Source organism: Muscardinus avellanarius (genome assembly GCF_963383645.1).
Source record: "Muscardinus avellanarius genome assembly, chromosome: 14".
NCBI classification, from domain to species: Eukaryota; Metazoa; Chordata; class Mammalia; order Rodentia; family Gliridae; genus Muscardinus; species Muscardinus avellanarius.
Genome location: NC_137800.1, coordinates 61,169,079 through 61,192,460, shown reverse-complemented (window position 1 = coordinate 61,192,460; position 23,382 = coordinate 61,169,079). Strand labels below are relative to the sequence as shown.

General features: G+C 47.3%; 1 protein-coding gene across 1 annotated transcript in view; it reads right to left on the bottom strand.

The window, feature by feature from the left end:
• Positions 1 to 22,351, bottom strand: part of IKBKB (inhibitor of nuclear factor kappa B kinase subunit beta) — a gene marked incomplete at both ends in the record, with an annotated part of 48,689 nt that extends 26,338 nt beyond the window's left edge. The window contains 4 exons of the mRNA XM_080710009.1: positions 8,495 to 8,564; positions 11,441 to 11,558; positions 13,374 to 13,468; positions 22,247 to 22,351. Of these exons, the coding sequence (XP_080566135.1) occupies positions 8,495 to 8,564; positions 11,441 to 11,558; positions 13,374 to 13,468; positions 22,247 to 22,351 (388 nt within the window). The remainder of the gene's footprint in view (positions 1 to 8,494; positions 8,565 to 11,440; positions 11,559 to 13,373; positions 13,469 to 22,246) is intronic.
• Between the last annotated feature and the right edge of the window lie 1,031 nt (positions 22,352 to 23,382).

The window sequence follows — 23,382 nt, the reverse complement described above, 5'->3', positions numbered from 1 at the left end:
GAGCAAGTACATTTTGACGCCCACCACATCTAAATGTACTGACATCCACGATGCTCCTGGTCCTTGCATAGGTTCCCTGGCAGGGGATGTAGTAAGGGTCACATCCCCAGCTCTAAAGAACTCAGCATCTAGCTGGGTAGGGGCAGCCTGTACAACGCTGCCTGTGAAGTCGCTGGCTACGCACAGCTGCTGCTGGGAAGAGGAAGCGTGACATTAGGGCCACGCACAGCAAGGAAGGCGCCTGCAGTTCAGACGCCACACAAATCAGGATGTGTGCTTCGCCTCTTAGAGGGGCTTCATAACTTGACAGAAGTCCTGGCAAGGCGTTCTAGAAAAGACCAAAATGGGATAAGTACTGGGAAGAGACAAAGTTACCCTTATTTGGAGATGATATGACTATTTGCCTTGAGAACCCAGAAGACTAAAAACTGGAAAGGATTAAGTAAGCTGGCTGAAAACAAAACAAGCCTATTCAGATCAGTAGCTTTTCTGTCAGCTTACCTCGTTGAAATGGAAAAGGAAAAAAAAAAAAAAAAAAACACCCACTCAGCAACAAAAACTCTAATACACTATACAATAAAAAGAAAAGCTGTGCATGGTGGTGCAATCCCAGCACTTGGGAGGCTGAGACAGGACTGCAGATTTGCAGCCAGCCTCAGCAATTTGTGAGGCCCTCTGCAACTTAGTGAGATCCCGCTTCAATTAAAGAATAAAATAGGGCTGAGGTGTAACTCAGAGGTAGAATACTCCTGGATTCAATCCCCTGTATCTGTCTCACACAAAAAGAAAGGGGGGGGGGAGCAGGAGGGAGGGAGAGAGGAAGGGGAAAGGAAGGGAGGCGGGCACTAATAACAGTAAGAGGTTTTGAAAGTTTATGGCAAAAGATGCACACATTTATAATTCCAGTACTTGGGGGCTGAGACGGGAGGATCACAGGTTCAAAGCCAGCCTCAGCAATTTAGTAAGGCTCTCGGTCACTTAACGATACCCTGTTTCCAAATAAAAAATAAAATAGATCTGGGGGCATATCCCAGAGGTAGAAGGCACAAGGGTTCTGTCCCTGGTAAAACACACACACACACACACACACACACACACACACACTACAAACAAAGCTCAAAGCCAAAGAGCTTGGCAGAAAAGTATCTGCAATGCATAAACCAGAGTTTATATACCTAATAAGCAAAGAGTTCTTACAAATCAGTAAGAAAGCAACCTGGTAGAAAACGGGCAAAGAATATAGAGGTAATTTACTAAAGAAGTAATATAAGCGGGGCATGGTGATGCTTGCTTGTTAATCCCAGTACTTAGGAGGCTGAGAGAGGAGGATCGCAAGGACAGCCTCAACAAGTAGTAAGATTCTCATCAACCTAGTGAGGCCCTGTTTAAAAAAAAAATAGGATTGGGAATGTCATTTGGAGGTAGAAGGCCTCTGGAGTCGATCCTCAGTAACACACACACACACACACACACACAAAACAGAAAAGAAAAAGAAAGAAAAGAAAGTAAAGAAATACAAATGGTGAACAGTTATGTGAAAAGTCATTCAAGCTCATTCATCAACAATGCAAGTTGGACTGGATATGGTGGCACACACCCGTAATCCCAGTACTTGTAGTAAGACTCTCATCAACCTACCAAGATCCGGTTTAAAAATAAAAATAAAGTTGGGCTGAAGGTGTAGCTTAGAGGTAAAATGCCTCTGGGTTCAAGCTCCAGTACCAAAAAAAAAAAAGAAAACCCAAATTAAGTAACAATGAAATACTTGTTTTCACCTCTTCAACCATTAAGAACTTTAAATGAGGCCGGACGTGGTGTCGCACGCTTGTAATCCCTGCATTTGGGAAGCTGAGACAGGAGGATCGCACAGGTTCAAAGCCAGCCTCAGCTACTTAGTGAGGCTCTCAGCAACTTAGCGAGACCCTGTTTCCAAATAAAATATAAAATAGGTCTGGGAGTATAGCCTGGAGGTAGAAAAGCCCCTGGGTTCCACCCCCAGTACTATAGATAAATAATAAAAAATAGGGCTGGGATAACTCAGAGGTAGAATGCCCATGGGTTTCATCCCTGGTACCACCAAAAAAAAAAAAAAAAAAAGAACTTTAAAGGAGGAAGAGTAGAAATGGGAAAGTAATGCAGCAACATCTGTTAATTATGAAATGTATATGTTGTTCGATCCTCCACCTCTGGGAATCTATCTTATAAAATCAAATGCATCGTAACATATGATACTGGTTGCACTGCATGGAGTGAAATAACTAGAAATAAACTGAAAGTCAACAATCAGGGAACGGCTGGACAAACTGTGGTCGATCCATATTATAACTGCCAACTCTTCAAAAGTAATCCAGGTTTATAGTTTCTGACTCAGAGGAATGTCAATGATGGATGTACCTGCCAAGTGGATGGTGTAACCAGTTAAAAAAAAAAAGTAGAAAGCAAAAGCAGTAAGAGAGAGGTCTAATAACAAGTCTTCTCCGTGCCACCACGCACACACATATATACTGTACACATAAGCACACACATATGTATAAACATACACATGTAAACACACATAAACACTCCATGCACATAAACACATACAAACAGCCCCTGTACACATAAACATATACATACACACGTAAATACACACAAACACTCCCACACACATAATTACAAACACAAAAACCTCCTCCTACATAAATTCCCACACACACATAAACACACAAGTATACCCCTCACACTCTCATCAGTCCAGAAGAGAACACGCCAGGGCCGAGCTGGGAGGGAGGCTCCTGGGGTGGCGGCCGACCTCTCCATCCTCATCAGGAAGAGAGAGCCATGCAGGGCAGGGAAAAGCCCGGCGTAGACACCAACCATCAGCCCGCTCTGCCAAAACTTTCAGCTCATCGTTTCCTAACAGGCATCTAAAAGCCAAACTCAGAGAGCTAAACAACAGAGCTGCATTTTATTAGGAGAGTTCCGGCTTGGAACAGCATACTGCAAAGCTCCTAATTATGTCTGTCCTTTCAAAACCAGCCCTTGACCACATGGTTCCAACCTTTTAAACTTGTTCCTTGCTTTCTTTCTTAAGTGACACAGTAGGCTGGCTCGGGTCCTATTACTGTCCAAATGAAGTCAAAGACGCGTTGCTTTCCACGTGCCTCAAGAAGTCTGCTCCATCTTGTTCTCCATTGTATTATCTTCTACAGACCAATGCTTCCTAGCTACACTTTCATTTTTGTTTTACCATTTCTTTTGTGTGTGTGATGCTGGGGATTGAACCCAGGGGTATTCTACCTATGAGCCACACCTCCAGCACTATTTTAATTTTAGTGTGTGTGTGTGGGGGGGTGGGTATTAGGGGTAGAACCCAGGGGCATTTGGCCTCTGAGCTACACGCCCTGCTCTATTTTTTATTCTTTATTTAGAAACAGGGTCTCACTAAGTTACAGAGGGCCTAAGTAGCTGAGGCTGGCTTCAAACTTGTGAGATCCTCCTGTCTCAGCCTCCCAAGTACTGGGATTACAAGTGTGTACCACCACGACCAGCTCTATTTTTCAGTTTTGAACAGGGTCTCACTAGGTTGCTGAGGCTAGCTTTAAACTTTTTAATTTTTTTTTTACTTTTGCAGTACTGGGGATGGAACAAAGGGGCATTGTACCTCCGAGCTAAACCCTGAGTCCTATTTTTTAGTCTTTTTTTATTTTCTGAAACAGGGTCTCACTGAGTTGCGAAGGACCTCACTAAGTAGCTGAGGCTGTCTGTGAACCGCAATCCTCCAGTCTCTGCTGCCAAGCCCGGCTTCTGGCCTTAAACTTATGACCTTCCTGTCTCTCCCTTGCAAATACTGGGATTACAGACATGTATCACCGCACCCAGCTTGTCCCTCAGTCTTGATTATACAGGGGTTTGCTCCTCCACTGGCAGAAAGAAACACACCTTAATGTTTCCCAAAGGATTAAGAGCAAGATATTTAAGTGGAGTCCACTCACATAGAGCTTCCTTGATCTGCTTTAGGATCCCACTGTGTGGAAGCCCTAATCATTTCTGGCTGCTCTGCACCTGACCCTGCATCTTTTGCCCAGTGGTCTGATAGGCTTGCCCGGGCTCAGGAAGCTGAGGGCTCCCCACCTGCTTGCTAGTCATCTGCTCATATTCTCATGTGTACTCTGCAGGATCTTAGAAATTTTAAGTTCACTGGAAAAATCCTACCTGTGTCTATTATCTTTTATTTTCCTGTCCTAGGGATTGAACTCATGGGCATTCTACCTCCCAGCTAGATCCCCAGCCCTTTTACTTTTTTATTTTGAAACAGGGTTTCTCTAAGTTGCTGAGGCTGGCCATGAACCTGCGACCCTCCTGTCTCAACCTAATGACAGGGACTACAAGTGTGTGCCACCTACCCAGCTCCTGGTCTATTACCCTGATGCAGCTCTAGGTGGGAGTCCCTGAGAGCTGAGAGAGACACAAAAAGGACTGGGACAACCGTGTCGAGCCCTGAAGAGAAGCCATGAATCTGGACCCTGTGGCCAAGGGTGTGGCCCTGCCACTTATCTGAAGTCCACTAGACAGGGAGCAGCGGTGGCAACCCCAACAAAGGGAAATCGGCGCCAACACTTGGAACGAACTAGAACAAACTATGCTCAGGAAGTATCTCAAAACACAGAAGAGTTATGTTAGATGAGCTGCTCCAAGTATAGCTTTTGAACTCTGACTCAGTCATGAGATTGTTGCAAGTAAAATAAACCTGATGGGTTTTGTGCACAAATCAGAAACGTTTATCAGAGACCTTAACCACAACCGCAACATCAGGGGATGTGTCTGCACTCAACGGGTGACTGAGACAGGACCACGTCTGCGGAAGGTCAGCCGTTTCCAGGAAGGGAAGCCTCATGACACAACCACCTGGTGGGTGTGCGACAGCCAACCTCCAAGGCCACGGCCCAAATTAGGGGCTGAGGGCTTCCAAAAGGGAGCCATGAATCCAAACCCAGAGGGGCGAGGAAATGAGCAAGGCCAGGCATTTAGGAAAAGAGCCTTGAGCCAAGAGCTTCTGGTGTGCCATCCCATTTTATTCTTAACAATTTTAACAAAGTGAGTAATGTTCCTATTTTATAACTAATAAATCAGACATTCTGGAAAAGTAAATCACCCACTCCAAGTCACAGCGCTGATAAGAGCTGTTCTATGTTAATGATGATATGTGGACATCTGGCTTTCACAAAAATAAGTCTTATTTTTTTAAATTTCTTTTATGATTTATTTCATTCATTTAATAAATATTTATAGAGAATGATGAACATAAGGCACAACTGTTCTAGATGTTGGAGATAAAGCAGGGACTAAAGCTTCTGTTTTTTGAGGTTTAATTCAGGGGTAGGTTGTAGCTCAGTGGTATATCACACACTGAGTATGCATGAGGTGCTGTGCTCCATCCAAGCACCAAAACAAAAACAAAACACATTTAATTCTGGTATATTAGTTCTTCAAAGTCTGTTCCCAATTTGGGGTCACATAGACCAACAAGAGAAGATCAGTAACCTAAAGAATTTAATATCCAGCCAGGCTTGGTGATGTACCCTGTAGTCCCAGTACCGGGAGCCTGAGATAGAAAGATAGCAGGTTCAAGGCCAGCCTTAGCAACTTAGAGAGACCCTCAGCTACGTAGTGAGACCCTGTTTCAAAATAAAAAATAAAATAGGACTGAGTGTATAGCTCGGGGGCAAAATGCCCATGTTCAATCCCCAGTACCAAAAAAAAAAAAAAAAAAGATTTTAATATCTACCACTTAACCACCATTATAGGAGAATTGCATCACATAAGCTCTTCAGAGTTCATTTATCTTTATTAATCTGATTTGCATATAACTTATACAGACATACTTTGGATAATACAAAAGCTATGACACAAGTCAATAGTAACTGGATCCAAAATGCACCCAGACCAAAAGAATCTACAACCAGTAGAAGTGCTGCTAGCACTAGCAGAGAATTACTTCAGGAAGTAGGACATAGCATTAGGCAGCAGACAGTTATGTGTACTGGAGCTAAAGACTTCCTAATCTAAAGACTTCCTTAATAACTATTTGGTAGGGTTTCATTTCCCGTACCGCAAAACAAATTTGCTAAGTACATAAATAACCTAATGAGTAATAAGTAGAAGAAAAAAATATTGGAGAGAATATTCTCAAAGAAAAAATAATAAGAGCTGGGCATGGTGATGCACACTTAAAATCCTAGTATTTGGGAGGCTGAAACAGGGGATCGCAGATTCATAGCTCTTCGAAACTTAGTGAGACCCTGTTTCAAAATAAAGAATGAAAAATAGGGCTGGGCATGTAGCTCAGAGGTAGAATGCCCCTGGGTTCAATCCCCAGTACGGCTCCCCACACATAATAATTATAGTAACAAGAAAGTTCTGACCAAAAAGAAATTATTGCCCATGAAGAGCAAAAGAATATGCCCCAACCTACTAATTTGTCTTCAAGCCAATTCAACAGAGAACGAATCAGTAATCTGACCAATAAGATAAAAGATACAATAAAAAAAATATCCAAGCAAGACATGAATGGGCAAGTCACACTGGGAAATGCCAAGAAAACAACTAGAACTTTTAGTTTACAGACTAGATCCCCCAGGCAGATAGCAAGGGCCCTTCCTTCAGACACGCAAGAGCCAACACACAGAGAAAGCCATGGGGCTAGTGATGGCTGCCACTCAAATCAAACAAGATGGCATAACATCGCCGTGCCCTTCAAGTGAAGCCACCCAAAGGAAAGGACACAAGGATATTCTACACTAGACTGTTTGGATTTCTGCCTTAAACACCTCGGTACTTGACCCTGCCTTTTTGCCTCCCCTGTATCCAAAGAAGCAGAGTAAGGAAGGGGTAGACGCCCACCAGCTAGCAAGTGTCTGCAAGGCTGGGGACTCACCCATCCCTCCAGGCCAAGGGTTACAGAACACAGCTTCCCTAGTGGGAAAACACTGATGGCAGTGAATCTAAGGGAAGGGTGCTGCTCTTTTAACTTTTCTGTATATTTGACAATTTGCACCCTCCTAAAAAACAAACAAACAAAAAACAAAGCTGGGCATGGTGGTACATGCCTGTAATCCCAGTATTTGGGAGGCTGAGATAGATTCGAGACCAGCCTCAGCAACCCAGCAAGACTCTCAGCAGCTTAGAGAAACTCTCAGCAACCTACTGAGGCCCTGTTTCAGAACAAAGCATTTTTTAAAACTGCCGGGCGTGGTGGCACACACTTGTAATCCCCGCACTTGGGAAGTGGAGACAGGAGGATCGCGCAGGTTCGAAGCCAGCTGAGCTGGCTTAAGAGATCCTGTTTCCAAAAATAAAATAAAAGTATAAAATAGGTCTGGGAGTATAGCCCAGAGGTAGAAGGACTTCCAGGAACCCCAGTACCAGCAAAAAAAGAAAAAAAAATTAAGGTCTAGGGGTGTAGCTCAGAGGTAGAATGCCCTGGGTTCAATTCCCAGTAACACACACATACACACACAAAATATCAAACAAAAAGTATATGCAGTTTCAAAAGATTGAGGTAGAGGAGGGATGGAAATGAAAAATAGGTCATTCCCCAAATCTGAAGGCAAATAATCAAAGATAAACTTTTGACCCCTAGAAAACAAATTATCCATTTGCAACAATCTTGACCACTATTACCATCATCATCATCATCATCATTGTCATTGTCATCTTGTGGTACCAGAGATTAGACCCATGGGTGCTCTACCACTGAGCTACACCCCCAGCCTTATTTTATTTTGAAACAGGATCTTGCTAAATTGCTGAGGGTCTAAGTTACCACATGCTGGCCTTGAACCTGCAATCCTCCTGTCTCAAACTCCCAAATACTTACAAATTGCAGGTGTGTAGCACTGCACCCAGCTTCTTATTATTAAAAAGGCCTGAGCAAACCCCTGCGGCAATCCTGGGGTCTGGTTCCCTAGCCAGAGCCATGTGGAGTAGGCCCCAGGATCGGGAAGAGGCCCATGACCTCCACAGGCTGAGGTGACTCTTCTCCCTGGAGCCAGCCTGGCCCACGCATGGAGTGCCATGGGTTCTCTGGTCTGAGGACACCCACAGTTCCACAGGATCAAACAAGGGCAGTTTTTCCAATGCCTGTGGTTGGCAAAGCAACACCAACATGGGAGCGGAAAAACTCACTGCCAAGGCGTGAAACTCATTCAGATGATGACCTATTCCATCGTGGGCCATTCCAGGAAAAAAGGGAGTGGAGCTTTATGGTGGAAAAGGAAATCTGTTACTCCACACTCATCATAAGTCAGGAAGGAAGGGAAATCTATTTGGGTTCAGCGCCTGCCTGACAAGCCCTGTGCTGACCTCCCGGTTTCCCCAGGGCGCCTGCACACCCCGTCCTACCCTCTCTCAACACTGAAGGACGGACCGAGAGTCTCCCCTCCATCCTTCACAAGGACTCTCGGGGCACACACTCCCTGCAGGGCATGGCCTGACTTCCAGGGCTGGGATTTACCGATGTCACTCAGCAGCGTGAGGACGGCACCTTCCCGCAGGCCACAGCAGTTCTCGAACTGGTTCAGGTACTGTGGAGAAGTTGAGAAGTAGCGTCAACATTGGGGTCACAAAGACCAATCAGCCCAGCAGGGCCTTAGCGGCCAAAGCCACTTGAGTGCTAAGGCCAGCCCTGTGCTTTGGAGACCTGCCAGGGCAACCCCAGGAGGAAGCCCCACAGGCTCTCCTGCAGGCATATGCTAGCCCGGGCAGGCGGTGCCTGAGTTTGGGGGGCTCACCTACTGCTGCGGTCCTGAGGTAGGGAGGCTGGATCAGCTCAGCGTGCAGAGCCCCATGGACAGGGCAAGCTGAGAGCCGCCCTCTGACCTCTTTCCTGACATCGAAGGTGGTAACAGGAACAGGGAACACTAAGGTGCACTTGCTTCGTGCCTGGCCGGGCAGGTGAGCTCACTGTGGCTTTACCTGCAAGAGGTAAGTCCTGCTGGAATTTCCATCTTGGAGATAAGGATACCGGGACAAGAGGGGCCCAACATCTACCAGTCCCCCTCTGTAGCTCTGAAAGAGCTGAAAGGTGCACTGGGATGTTTGATGACCAAGGACTTAACCTTTGCTGGATTTAATAGCTTGAGCGAAGACAGCAGAGGAAGTAACTTCCCTACTGAGGCTGATCAACATTTCTATCAGCAACATCCTGGGTCCATGTATCTACCCAGCATACAACTTCACTCCTTTTGGATATTTTTGAGTTGGGATCTGGCTATGGTGCCCAGGCTGGGCTCCAACTCCTGGGCTCAAGTGAGGTCTCCTGACTCGGCCTCTCAGGAAGCTGGAAGCACAGGTGTGCCACCTGGCCTATGTATAATTTCAAATCAATTCTGCCCTGGGCATTTCCTTATGTGCTGGCCATGTTTGGTTCTTTGTGCCCATGGGTATGAATTTTGAACCTTTTAAAGGAAAGAAAGACAGGCTATCTTATTTTGAGAACAAAGAGAACAACCGATGGTAAGAGCTCTGGGCAGCAGAGCCCTCCTCCCAGGGCCACGCCGGGGGACAGGTAAGAGCTCTGGGCAGCAGAGCCCTCCTCCCAGGGCCACGCCGGGGGACAGCAAGGACAGAGGAGGCACCCTTAGGATGCAACACCCTCCTACCTCCCCCAGGCCATCCTTCATCAGCAGAAGGTGAAACTTGCACTGTCTTCTTCACTGGCTCATTGGCTCTCCTCCCTCTCTTCCCTCCTGGGAATTGAGCCCAGGCATTCCTCCTCCAAGCTACACCCCCAGTACCTTTTATTTTTTATTTTGAAACAAGGGCTCACTAGGTTGCTGAGGCTCTTGCTACATTGTTGAGTTTGGCTGGGAACCTGAGATCCTCCCACCTCAGGTCCCAAGCACTGGGATTACAGGCCTGCCGCCACCATGCTGAGAAGCTCATTGGCTCTTTGCTGCCTAGCCAGCCAAGAGCAGAATCCTCTGCCCTCTTCAAAGCCCTTGTAATCTGGCCATAGCCCCCACTTCCCTCAGCTGTCCTCTGGGGACTCTGCACTCCATCACAAGACCATGGTTTTATTTCCCCACAATGCCATCAGTCATCAGATGACTGTGAAAAGGTCAAGAACACAGAGAGGAAACAAGTCAAACCCCCATTCCTCACATGTGCTCAGCCGCACTGCTGACCACACCAGCGACCATGCTCACACCCACCAAAGCACACCCATCTCCCGCAGATGGAGAAAGCCACTCATGCAGACCAACCCTCACGGAAATTTCCCTTTTGAAGAAAAAGTCATGGTGGTGCACACCTGTTCCCAGTACTTGGGAGGCTGAGACAGGAGGGTCACAGGTTTGAGGACTGTCTCAGGAGTGTAGCAAGATTCTCAGCCACCTAGTAAGACCCTGTTTCAAAACAAAAAGTAAAGGGCTAGGATGTATCTCAAATTTAGAATGCTCCTGGGTTCAAACTCCAGTACCATTCACACACACAAAAAATAAACAGAAATGTCCCAAAGAAATGAGAATAGCACAAGATGTGTCTGGGAAACTACCATGAACAAAGAAAATACATGTGTATGCCTCACTCTCCAACACTCCCTACAAATCACAGACCTTCCGGAATGAAAATCTGAGGGGAGCTGCACTCAGAGCAGATTTTAAAAACAACTCTTTTGCTCTGAGCTTTTGCTGTGCCTACACCGCAGGACACTGCCTGGCTTCACAGGTTCACAGGTGCGACCCAGCTCGCCCTGCACTAGTGAGGTCCCATGACTAACCTGACCTCTGGGATGGGCTGCAGGAATCCTATCTGTGGCCCAGGGTCAGTGCCATTAAGGACTGTGAGCAAGGTACCATGTGCTGCTGCCACAGGGGAACCCAGGAGGTGTGGGTTCTGGGACACGGAAGGTGGCAAGGTGAGAAGGAAGAAGGCAAAGTGCAACAGATGAGTCATGGTGGGAAGAGAGCCACAGCCCAGAGCCCTGGTGACTAAGCCAGCACCTTCCTGCTGCACTCTGTGACTGCTGCAGTCATATCTGCAGAGAAAAGCCCTCCTCCTGAGGACAGCAGCAACGCTGACCCCAGAGGCCCGCAGGGGCCCAACGTGCCACGGAGAACTTTGTGTGGGAACTTGTCCAGTCTCCCTGCTCTGGAGATCTGGTAATGAACTGTCCTTGGTGCTTAATAGTAATCACAGTGCAGATCGTACAGCGAGCCCTTCTCTATCTTCCTCATAAGGGCTCTGACTCAGTCTCCCGATACACGCATGTAAGTGTACATGAGCACACACAAATGCATACACGCATGCATGCACACACACGCACCAGCCTAGCGTGGGCACCAAGAGGGAACCTGAGAAGCCCCTGTGGACCCGAACTTCCTGGTGATGATGACAGTGAAAGGTCCCCCATCTTCCCCTTCTCAAAAGGCTGTGCACCCAGCTACCTGAGAAACCTCACCTTTCGGAGATCTCCTCCTTGGCAGTACTCCATGGCCAGCAGAGGCAAGTCATTGGGTGCCAAGTTCTGCATCCCCTCAGGGACATCCCGAGCGGCCACGACATTGGGGTGGTTCAGCCTTAGAAGGAAGAGAAACCATGGTGGGCAGAACCCGGGCCTCACCTCAAACCCATTCTCCCTGCCACAGCTGAGCCAATCTCACCTTCCAACCAAGGCCTCGAATGGCCCAAAGACCTCAGAAGTAAGCAGAGAAGACAAGGGTGCAGAAATGGGTGACTGGTCTCAGGGCCGTGACAGGCAGCACCCCCCACTGTCAGCAGCCTGAACTCAAGCTCCCTGTGAGCGCCCGAGCGGCCACTTCACTGTCTTTAGAATGCCTCATGTCCAGTCCTTGTCGCCCTGCAAAAATGCTCCCAAAGCAGAGAAAACACGGACTATCTGCCTCCTGCCATGCGGGTAGCGACGTGGACATGCAGCGAGCAACCAAGGTGTCACCTGCTCTTTTCTCTGCAGAGGGCTAGGAAGGTAGCTCAGTGGTAGAGCACTTACCTGGATGTGTGGTGCCCTGTTCCACTCCCAACACTGCAAAAATAAACTTTAAAAGAAAAAAAAAGCAGAGCGTGGTGGTACACGCTTGTAATCCCAGCATTTGGGAGGCTGAGACAGGAGGATCTTGGTTCAAGGACAGCATCAGCTCCTTAGTGAGGCCCTCTGCAACTCAGTGAGACTGTATCTCAAAAACAAAGACTAAAAAAATAGGGCTGGGAGCCGGGTGTAATAATCAAGCTTATAATCCCAACATTCAAGAGGCTGAGACCAGAGGATCATGGTTCGCAGACAGCCTCAGCTACTTAGTGAGGCCCTCCGCAACTTAGTGAGATGCTATTTCAAAATAAAGAATAACTGCCTGGCGTGGTGGCGGATGCTTATAATTGCCGCACTTGGGAAGCGAAGACAGAAGGATCGCTCAGGTTTGAAGCCAGCCTCGCTGGCTTAAGAGACCCTGTTTCCAAATAAAAATATGAGAAATAGGTCTGGGAGTATAGCCCAGAGGTAGAAGGGCTTCCAGGAACCCCAGTACCACCAAAAAAAGAAAAAGAAAAAAATGACTGAGGGTGTAGTTCAGAGGCATAATTCCCCTGGATTCCATTCTCATTAGCAAAAACACAAAAAAATAAGGTTAGGGAAGAAGGGAAGGGCCTTTTAATGTGTTCCTGGCTAACAGAGTAGGAGCCCAGTAACCACCTGGCCTGTGAGAGACCCTGCTCCACACCATGGGAATACACATCAGCCATAAGCTCAAGGTGGAGTGGAGCCACATCTCACCCTGGAACTAGAAATACAGGGGAAAGAAGGCCTTCTTGCTGCCAAAGGAAAATCGGCCATAATAACTATTTTACTTTTTTAATTTGATATGGGGCTCTCAAACTCCTAGGCACAAGCAATCCTGGCTCAGTCTCCCAAGTAGCTGGGATACTGGTTTGTGCCATCATGCCCAGTTATTATGACCATTTTTATTTCCTTTGTGGAACTAGGGATTGAACTCATGGGCATTCTACCTCTGAGCTACACACTCAGCACTATTTTTTATTCTTAATTTTGAAGCAGGGTCTTGCTAAGTTACACAGGGCCTCACTAAGTAGCAGAGGCTGTCTGCAAACTGCAATCCTCCTGTCTCACCCTCCCAAGTACTGGGATTACAAGCGTGTGCCACCATGCCGGGCCCTATGACCATTTTAAGTTATTTCATATAACAAAAAAAACTGACTGCAAGGCCCAGTGTCGTCCTTATATGTTCCTCCTTCAGAAGAGGAGGGTCATCTATACAGACTGCCTGCCTGGTGTCCTAGTGGAAGGAGGAAGCTCAACTCTTTCCCAGACACAGCAGGCAGTGCTGCAATGCGGGCTCCAGCAGCTCGCACCAGGCACTCACCTTCTCATGATCTGGATCTCCAGGCACCAGCGCTCTCGGTTCCGTGGGCTGAGCTCCTGCCGGCACTGCTTGATGGCGATCTGCTCGCCTGTCTCCTGCAGGAGGAGCATAGCAGCAATCAGCGAAACAGGCAGCCACGCATGCAGTCCCCGCGAGCAAGCCAGGACATCTGCCTGGCCTGGCTGCCCTGCTCACCAGGCCCACCCCAGCCTCCTGCTCCCATGGCATTCCCTCCCAGTTTGAGTCTACAAATCCTTCTGGGCCCAGCTCAGTTCCTCCCTCCTTCATGAATCCCCTGCCCACCACTCTTGTCCAGAGAGATTCCTACTTATCTCTCCAAACCCTGATGCTGTGTGAGGATGCACCATGTGACACTGCTAATATTTGAGCATTTTGACCTTTAGAGATGGTACTTCCATATGGTTCAGTCTAATACTTAACACCACCCTGAGCATATCCAGGGCTTCATGTAAGAGCTCTGTTTCTTTGGGGAGAACACAAGCACAGCGCGGGAGATGGGATGCAAAGAAGCTCCAGTTCCAACTGGCTTTTGCCACCTCTGTCGCCTTGGGGGAGGGGGCGTGGTCTGACTCAGCTTCAGCTGCACTATGGGAAAGACACCTGCCTCCCAGGACTGTCCTGAGGATGAGTGTCTGGCGGTGCAGCCCTTACCTTAGCAGGTGTTCCGATGGCCCTACCAAGGAGACAACCATTGTCAGAATGCAGCTACTCCTGCATTTAAAATCCTCTGAAGCTGGCTCCGCCCTGCTTTCCCACTGTGCTCCCAGGGCTCAGGCTCCAGGCTGCAGCTAGATTCAACACCTGTCCTGTTCCCTAACTTCTGGGTTTGTGCTCCTGCTCACACATACAGGTGCTGCTACCTTCCTGATGTAGAGGACCTTCAGAACATCTCGTTCCTCTGCTGTGGACACCTGCCGCTGAGTTAATTTTGCTAGGGCAGTGGCTTTTTCTCTTTGTTAAATTACAGTCTTGCCCGTTTCCACAGGCTTAGGCCTCTGCACAAATGACTGGTGCGATGGTCTCTTGTACGGAAGAAAAGGCAACTGGTAATTTTTTGTGGCTGGTTTCTGAGGATGACTCCACTCTCCTTGTTGGTGAACTGAGGAGCCGAAAGGGACCTGCAAGGGAGGGGCTCTGAGACTGCTGCAGGAGGCAGCTGTGGCCTTGGTACCCTGGCCACCGCCTCCATAGCCCATGGGGGCCTCCAGAGCAGCTGAGGGCAGCAGTGGCCCCAAGCCCCAACACCACTGACACCAGTAACAAGCTGACCTGCGCCCATTCCTGTGCGTGCAGTACACCCACCGCAAGAGCCCCACGCTCCACATACAACCGGAGAGCCACAGCCCGCGGCGGTGAGTGCAACAACAAGGAAAGGTTCTAAACCGTGCTTCATCACACACTCCCATCTACACATGAGTGTTATGTTTCCATGCATAAAAGGGAAAGGATTACAAACTCTAAGGCCCCTCAAAATCAACTGTAGATGACACTGCTGGCCCCTTTGAAGGACACCTGAGAGGCTCAATCAGATGATTTCTCCAGGTATCTCATTTTGTGAAAATGCACATTGAAAAGGATTTGAATCTCACAAGTCTTTGCTATTAATAGGGTACCAAACAGAACTTAAAAAGACATGCAGGGGCCTGCGGCAAGGCCTCCCAGCAGGAACATGGCGATCCCTAAAGCAGTCAAACTTCCTCACAGCCTCACATTTAGCAATCTGGTCAAGAGTTCTAGCAGGACTAAGGGTCTGTCTCAGAATAAAAGGAACAGCCAGCTGTGTTGGCACACACCTGTGATCCCAGTACTTAGGAGTGTGAGACAGGAAGACTGCAGGTTTGAGGACAGCCGCAACAACTTAGGGATACTCTTAGCAACCTAGCAAGATCCTGTTTCAAAAATAAAACCATAGGTAGGCGTGGTGGGGCACACTTGTAATCTTACCTTGGAAGGCTAAAACAGGAGGATCACAGGCTCAAAGCCAGCCTCAGCAACTCAGTGAGGCTTGTGTCAACTTAGCAGGACCCTCTGTTTCCAAATAAAATAAAAAGCAAAACAGGGGCTGGGGGTGTAGCTCAGAGGTAGAATGGTCCTGGGTTCAATCTCCAGAAACACACACACACACACACACACACACACACACACACACACACACACTGGGCGGGGGTACCCTGGAGGTAGAATGCCTCTGGTTCAATCCCCAGTATGAAAACAAACAAAAAAGAAACTTTGGGAATCTCCAAACACAACTACAAATTATTTAATAAGACCACTGGCTCGATGATCAACGAGCAATCCTACAACTGATGTTCAGGAACTCAAAGCCTCAGAAATAAGGTAGAAACATCTCCTGACCGTTACAGCTTCAGTGCTGGAAACACACACTTGGGGCACCTCTGACACTGCCACAGCTGATTTCATCAAGGGCCAGCACTGCTTTGTTTAAGCTCTCCATGTTGCAGTCACTGCATGCTTTATTTTTTAACAGCTCTATTGAGATATAATTCATGTAACATGTCTGTTTACACACTGGATGACAGTCTTTTGCCCAACACACAGTTGAATCTAACACACAGTTGCTGCCTGCCCCACCCAGAAGGCAGGAACAGATTTGTATACTGAAGGTTGATATTAAAGACTAAAGATGTAGTATTAGCCTTGAATCTTCAAATTCAAACTAATAATTCTTAGAATAACTTTTTTGGGGGTTACTAAAAATTGAACTCAGGAGCATTGATCTCTGAGCCACACCTTTTTTTTTTTTTATTTTGAAACAGGGACTAAGTAGCTGAGGCTATTCTGAACTTGCATTTCTCCTGTCTCAACTTCTAAGTACTGAGATTACAGGTACGTGCCACCACATCCATCTCCAAAAATAACTTTCTACTTATGAACAGCTCAGCTTCACCCTACAGTTGTAGGGGAAATTCTGACTTTCTAAGAGAATCCGAGATAGATACAGACACAAAAACTTCCCTTGCACAGTGGCCCTCCTCTGCTTCTATGAAGTATTCAACAATATTCCCATTCTTCCATAAGCAATGTTTCAATTGCAACAGAAACCCAAACAGAATGATATCCCATTACTAAAAACACAACTGTTGTGGAAAGCAAAACCCAATCAAATGGTACAGAAACAGACTATAAGTACTGGTTTTGAAACCCTGGGGAGTATGTTCTTCATCAGCTGGAAAACTCAAATTCATTTTGCCCAGAAGTCTTGGTTTTGTGGAAACCCAGACTTTGCCTGAACCATCTCAGCATACAACTTTTGTGAGAGGGGGGCTGCTGGGGATTGAACCCAGGGACATTCTGCCTCCAAGCTACATCCCCAGTCCAATCTTATTTTTTATTTGAATCAGGATCTCCCTAAGTTGCTGAGGCTGGCCTCAAGCCTGCAATCAGTCTCCCAAGTATTAGGATTACAGATGTGTGCCACCACCCCCAGCTCTTCAAGAGACTTTGAATAGAAACATACTCAACAGAGAACCCTCTGACTAAAGACACCCCCAAGCACCCACAGCGGTCCTCAGGGTTTCCCAGATAGAGAAATAACCATCTGGACTGAAGAGAGGTTTCTAGACTGAGAAGCTTTATCAGTAAGCATCACTGTTGGTCAACATTTGGTTCCTCCTTCTCCCCTGTTCCCCGAACTTCTGTCCTACTGCCAAGACCTATTCTTTTTCTTCTTAAAACACCTTTACAGGCCCACTTCCCTGGTTCCACCACCACCACTGGCCAGCCACCGGTGGCTGGACTACTCCAAACACTTCAAAACTGGTCTCTTCACGTTACCAGGGTGGCAGTGCTGTCTGCCCTAGGCCAGTCCCTGAGAGCTGGCTGCTACCTGTTCTGATTCTGGCAAGAGCTGGTTGATCAAACGGTGATGGTTTGATATCAGCCACCATAGGTGTAGCCATCCCACGGAACTGGTTAACTCTACCAATCAGGGCGGTGTTTTGTTGTTTTGTTTTCAATAGCTGACAAAAAATCTCCCAGCATGCTTCCCACACACACCGCCTGGGCCTCTTCCCATCCATCCAGGCCATCAGGATGGGCATCATCCAGCATCGTCACTCTCCTCCCTGCTTCGGCCCAAAAGAAAACTTCAGCTTAAGCTGCCCTTCAGTCGCTGCAGGGTCAGACTCTTAGCTTCTGCCGCCAGCCGCCTGCCCATGACACTCATCGCTCCCCCCAGATCTGCTGGCCTTTCTGCTCCCTCTACTTGAAGCACCACTTCCTTAGGGTCACCTCCTCAGAACCCTGACTGATCTCATCAGGTACAGGGCTTCCCTGCACAGAGTCCTCAGCCACCTTATCAGTGCACATTTATACCTAGTTAATTAATGGACCTTTCTCATCTCTAAAAAAGCCAGTTTAATCACCACTCGACCCATAACAATCAGTAAATATTTATGGATGGACTGGGTGAATGGTTTTGTGTACCTAACATGACATGTTATCTTCCCCAAAAGAAACCTAACATGAAACCCACCCTGCACTAGCACTGGCACACCCAGCCAAAGGGCAGTCTGTGAGGCATGCCCAGTGAGTGGAGGTAAGGGGTTCCATGGGCGCTAGTCCCCAGGGAGGGAAGCAGTCCCTGAAGGGCTTTGGGAGGAGGTGGCCTCCAGCTGGCCTGGCGGAATGGACAGAGATTACACAGAGGCACCGAGCAGAGGGAGATCACCTCAAAGACAGGGCTCACAGACCACCCTGTGGGCAGCGAGCAAGAAAGCAGAGCTGGACAGCAGGGTGTGGACCGGCTGAGGAGCCGGAGTGAGAGTCTGGCTTCTAGTGTTATGAAAATAAAGAACATATCAGGATAGATTTTTTCTGAAAAATAAATAAATAAATGTATGATAGTTTCACCTAAAAAAAAAAAAAAAAAGAAAAAAATATTCTCTGGTAAGAAAGAAAGCAAGAAGAAATATTGAAATGTTATCTTTAAGTCATCAAAAGTTTGGTACCAGACAAATGAAACTGTTATGTGAGATTATCAATGTTAATATTGTATAAATTGCTATAATACTAGATGTCAACCAGTAAGCCAAGCATGGGAAGGAGGGTTGGGGAGGGAATGGGGTGGGGATCGGGTAGGGGCTAACTGGGCGAGATGTGCATGTATGTTTACAAAAGTATTTTCTTTATACCACTATGATGTATGAATACATTGCACCAATAAAAAATAAATTAAAAAAAAATAGGGCTGAAGATTCAGAGGTGGAATGCCCCTGTATTCCATTCCCAGTACTGCAAAAAATAAACAAAAACTCAGTGGGACTTCTAATCAAGTATGGGAGTCAGGAGCTAAAGACTATGGGTTGTGTCTGTTGGAAATTTGCAGGCTTTTAACATCTCCGTTTGCTGTTTTTGTAATCCTATGCTCTATAAAACCCTTATGATTCATGGCGTTGTCTTTGGAGAACAGGGCAGTAAAATGGAACCAAAGATAAGGAACCCCCAAGGTGTAGAGCAAGAAGAGGCAGTTAGCCAAGGCACAGGATGCCAGCCAGGTCCCCGGGCTGGCAGCAAAAAGATGGAAGGAAACAACACAACCAGCAGGTTCGGACTTGAGAAGCAGAATGGCCTGAGAAGCAGAAAAGGAGAGAGAGAGGGAGCTTGTGGATCTAATTATACCCGCTCAGTTGTACAGGGGCTGCTCCTTTTATCACATTGAACTTTACAGAATGCTCATTTTTCATCTTTATTCTTTTCATCCTCATTGAAAGAAAAAAAAGATGAAGACTTTTGAAAAGGCAGAGCAAGTGGGTAGGAAGTAGTAATTCTAGAAAGTAACACACACACACACACACACACACACACACACACACCTCTCTCTCTCTCTCTCTCTCTCTCTTCCATCTGGCAATGGCTTTCCAAGCCAAGAGCCGGGGGTGGGGTGGAGTAGGGAGGGGTGACTGTGTTCTAGGGTGACAGACACGGGACAGGTGCAAACAAAACTCTTTCTGAAGGGAGCCAGGATGTGGCTAGTTAAGCTGACTCTAGAAGCACCGAGCTATAGAGAAGCCCAGCCCAGCTCTATGTGAGGGTATAATCATGCCCTTCTGTTTGTTTTCATTCATTTCTTCTTCATTCATTCATTCATTCATTCATTCATAGTATTAAGGATTGAACCCAGGGGCGTGCTACCTCTGAGCATGCCCAATTTTATTTTGTATTCTGAAATGGGGTCTTACTAAGTTGCCGAGGGTCTAGCTACGTTGCTGAGGCTGGGCTTAAATCTGTGATACTCCTGTCTCAGTCTCCTGAATACCGGGATTACAGGCATGCACCACCATGTCCAGCTCTAGCCTGTTTTAATGCCAGCCCCTAGCCAGTCTCTGATCAGGGTAAACTGAGATAGTTATATGTCTAAGACCTCCTCATCCACAAGGCTTGTTGAAACCCAAACTTCCAAACTGGGTGTGCAAATGTTACCTTCTGTGGAACTATACTCTGCCCACTAGCTCTGGCTCCCACATTCTTTGGGGTCCTCCCATTGGCTCGGAGCTGACAGGACTCGAAGCACAGGCTAGAATGCCTTTCACCTATGTGAAGCCAGAGGGTGACTGTCTGGAGCAACCCTCTGACGTGGTTGGCCAGCAAACCTGATGACCCTCTTGCCTGCTGCAGTCAGAATCCTGCAAAGTGGCTGGCAGGTTCCTATCCTCTATGGTCAAGAAAGATGCTCAAGAGCCCTTAAGTAAAAGCCTGTCCTTCAGGAACTTTTGGTGGGTCTGAATTTGGGGCCAGTAACTTAGTTTCAGCTCTTTGGTGATTAGGGGCTCGCTGGGGAAGTGATCCCAAATTGGGTGTATGTTCAGCAGGTGTTACTCAAGACTGGATCCAAAAAAATAAAACTAAAGCCAAGGCCTGGCACAGCACTCTGCTCAGTGCTCAGTGTGGGGCCCTATGCCACAGGTGGAGCTCCACATAACCTGGGAAAGAGGCCCTGCAAGCAGGGGGGTGGCGTGAGGCCTGCCCTACTGGGGTACAGTTATGACTGTATTACACAAGCTTGGTAAAATAACTCATAAGCAAGCAGCTTAAAGAAAAATTTCAAGGCCTCTAACACCTGCACAAACAAACAGAAATATGGGAGAACTGATACTTCTGATTGAGAAACTCATGCCAGACACAAGAGTAAACACAAGGAGTATCTCATCAGATCCAAAAGAACTGTAGTGCAAATGACACAATTACAAAAATTATCCGAAGTATGGCTTTTTACCATTATCTTTAGTAATATGTTATTCTAGCCAAGCGTGGTGGCACATGCTTATAATCCCAGTACTTAAGAAGCTGAGATGGGAGGATGGCAGGTTGAAAGCCAGCCTTGGTAACTTAGCACGCTCTCAACAACTTAGTGAGACCTTGTTTCCAAATAAGAAATAAAATCGAACTGGGGGTGCAGCTTGGAGGTAGAATGTCTCTGGGTTCAGTCCCCAGGACCAAAAAAGGGGAAAAAAAAGATACATCATTTTTACTTTCATGCAGATCTGTGTATTTTGTCCTGTAATAGAACTAGAAACATTTGGAAGGCATTATAATTAGCAAATATTTAAGTTTTTCTCTTTGCTTTTTGTTTATTTATTTATTTATTTATTAGCATTATGGCTGAACCCACAGGCAGTCTACCTTCCAGCTACACCCCAACCTGATTTTTTTTTTTTTTGTAGTAATAGGAATGAAACCCAGGGGCATTCTATCTATGAGCTACATCCCTAGCCCTATTTTTTAGTCTTATTTATTAATTTTTTATTTATTTTATAGTACTGGGGTGGAACCCATGGGGCTTTTCTACCTCTGAGATATACTCCCAGACCTATTTTATACTTTATTTAAAAGCCGGGTCTCACTAAGCTGCTGAGAGCCTCACTAAGTAGCAGAGGCTGGGTTTGAACCTGTGCAATCTTCCTGTCTCAGCCTCCCAAGTGCTGGGATTACAAGTGTCCACCACCATGCCTGGCTCTAGTCTTTTTATTTTTGAAACAGGCTCTCACTGAGTTGCAAAGGGCCTCACTAAGTAGCTGAGGCTGTCTGCGAACCACAATCCTCCTGTCTCAGCCTCCCAAATGCTGAGATTACAAGTGTGCGCCACCACGCCCGGCTTCCAACTTGATTTTATTTGGATTTGTGTGTGTGTGTGTGTGTGTGTGTGTGTGTGTGTGTGTGGCACTGGGAATGGAACCCAGAGGCATTCTATCTCCAAGTTCCACTCCCACCCCTATTTTTTATTCTTTATTTTAAAACAAGGTCTCACTGAGTTGCAAAGAGCCTCACTAAGTAGCTGAGGCTGTCCCTGAACCCTGATCCTCCTGTCTCAGCCTCCCAAATGCTGGGATTACAAGCGTGCGCCACCACGCCCGGCTTTTATTTGGAATTTTGAAACAGGGTCTCACTAAGTTACTGAGGCTGGCTGCAAGTCAGCAATCCTCCTGTCTCAGCCTCCCAAGTACTGAGAGTGCAGGTGTGTGTCACCATTTGTGGCTTTATTTCCGTGTGTTTTTGTAACCTGTACTGGTACAGCTCATGACATTCTAATGTCAGCAGAGACATACGATCTAAAATACTTAATTGGGGCTGAGAGCTTAAATTTGTTTTGTACTACTTTTTTAGGTAGTTAATAGAGTTAATAGTCAAAGTATTTAGATAGCTAGTAGAGTTAATCATAGAGTTTTCAGTCATCTTTGGAGTCCTGAAGCCCCCTGCCCTTCCTCTTGCTTACTGGCCCCTAGGACCTTGCCAGAGAGGATCCCCTCCACTGGGACAGAGCAGTGGGGACTGCAGTCCTGAGGAGAACCTGCCTTCCAGCCTCTCACCCCTGCCCAGGCTACACACAACCCTACCTGATTGTGCCATCGAATGACGTTTCCAAATCCCCCTGTCCCAAGTCGTTCTTTCATTTCCCAGGCCCCACATGTCTGGGTTGGCAGGGAAGGCGACCAGCTCATGCTGATGTCCTGCTAATTCTGTAGACAATTAAGGGTGGGGAACAAAAGATTAGGTTAAGGAAAAAACCCTCGAAAGTCAGGTGCATATTAAGCTGAGCCAGGAGAATCCCAAGTTGGAAGACATCCTTGGCAATTTACCAAGGCTCTCCGCAACTTAATCAGACCTTGCTTGAAACCATCATCATCCTCGTCTCTTAAGGGTGTTGCTGAGGGTTAAATGTCTCTAGGTTCAATCTCCAGCACTCCCCCCTAAAGGGGGACCTGGGCATGGTGGTGCACACCACCCTGTAATCCCAGTACTTGGGAGGGTGAGCCAGGAGGATCGCATGTTTGAGGCCAGCCTCAGCAACTTGGTGAGGCCCTCAGCAACTGAGCAAGACCCTGTTCCAAAATAAAAAAATAAAACAGGGTTGGGGATGTAACTCAGTAGTAGAATGTCCCTGGGTTCAATCCCCACTACGGCCAAAAATTTTTAAAAGGACTGTGGACTGGGGGGTATAGCTTGGACGGAGAACGCTCCTGGGGAGGAAGTGAGGAAGAGGAAGGGGAAAAAAATGGAGCTCAAAGTAGCTGCAGCAGGTAAGAAGTACCAATGCTCTTCCTCAATGTAAAAGAAAACACCAAAAAGTTTTGTTGTGGTTTTTTCCTTTTTTTTTTTTTTTTTTTTTTTTTTGCAGTACTACGGATTGAACCTAGGAGCATTCACCTCCGAACTACACCCCCAGCCCTATTTTTTTTTTATTATTTGACACAGGGTCCCATTGCGTTGCGGAGGGCCCAGTAGCTGAGGCTGGCCGCGAACCCGCGTCCTCGGACCTGAGCCTCCCGACACTGGGACCACAGCGTGCGGCGCCGCGCCGGCCCGGGCGGGCTGCGCTCCGGCTCTGGGGGGCGAACTGCGGCCCGCGCCGCCCACCCGCCGGGTCACGCGTGCCCCGGGGTCGGCGACGCGCTCCCCACCCGCCGGGCCGCGAGGGGCCGGGAGGGGACTCACCTGGCGGCGGGGACGGGGCGCCGAGCAGGGCCCGAGG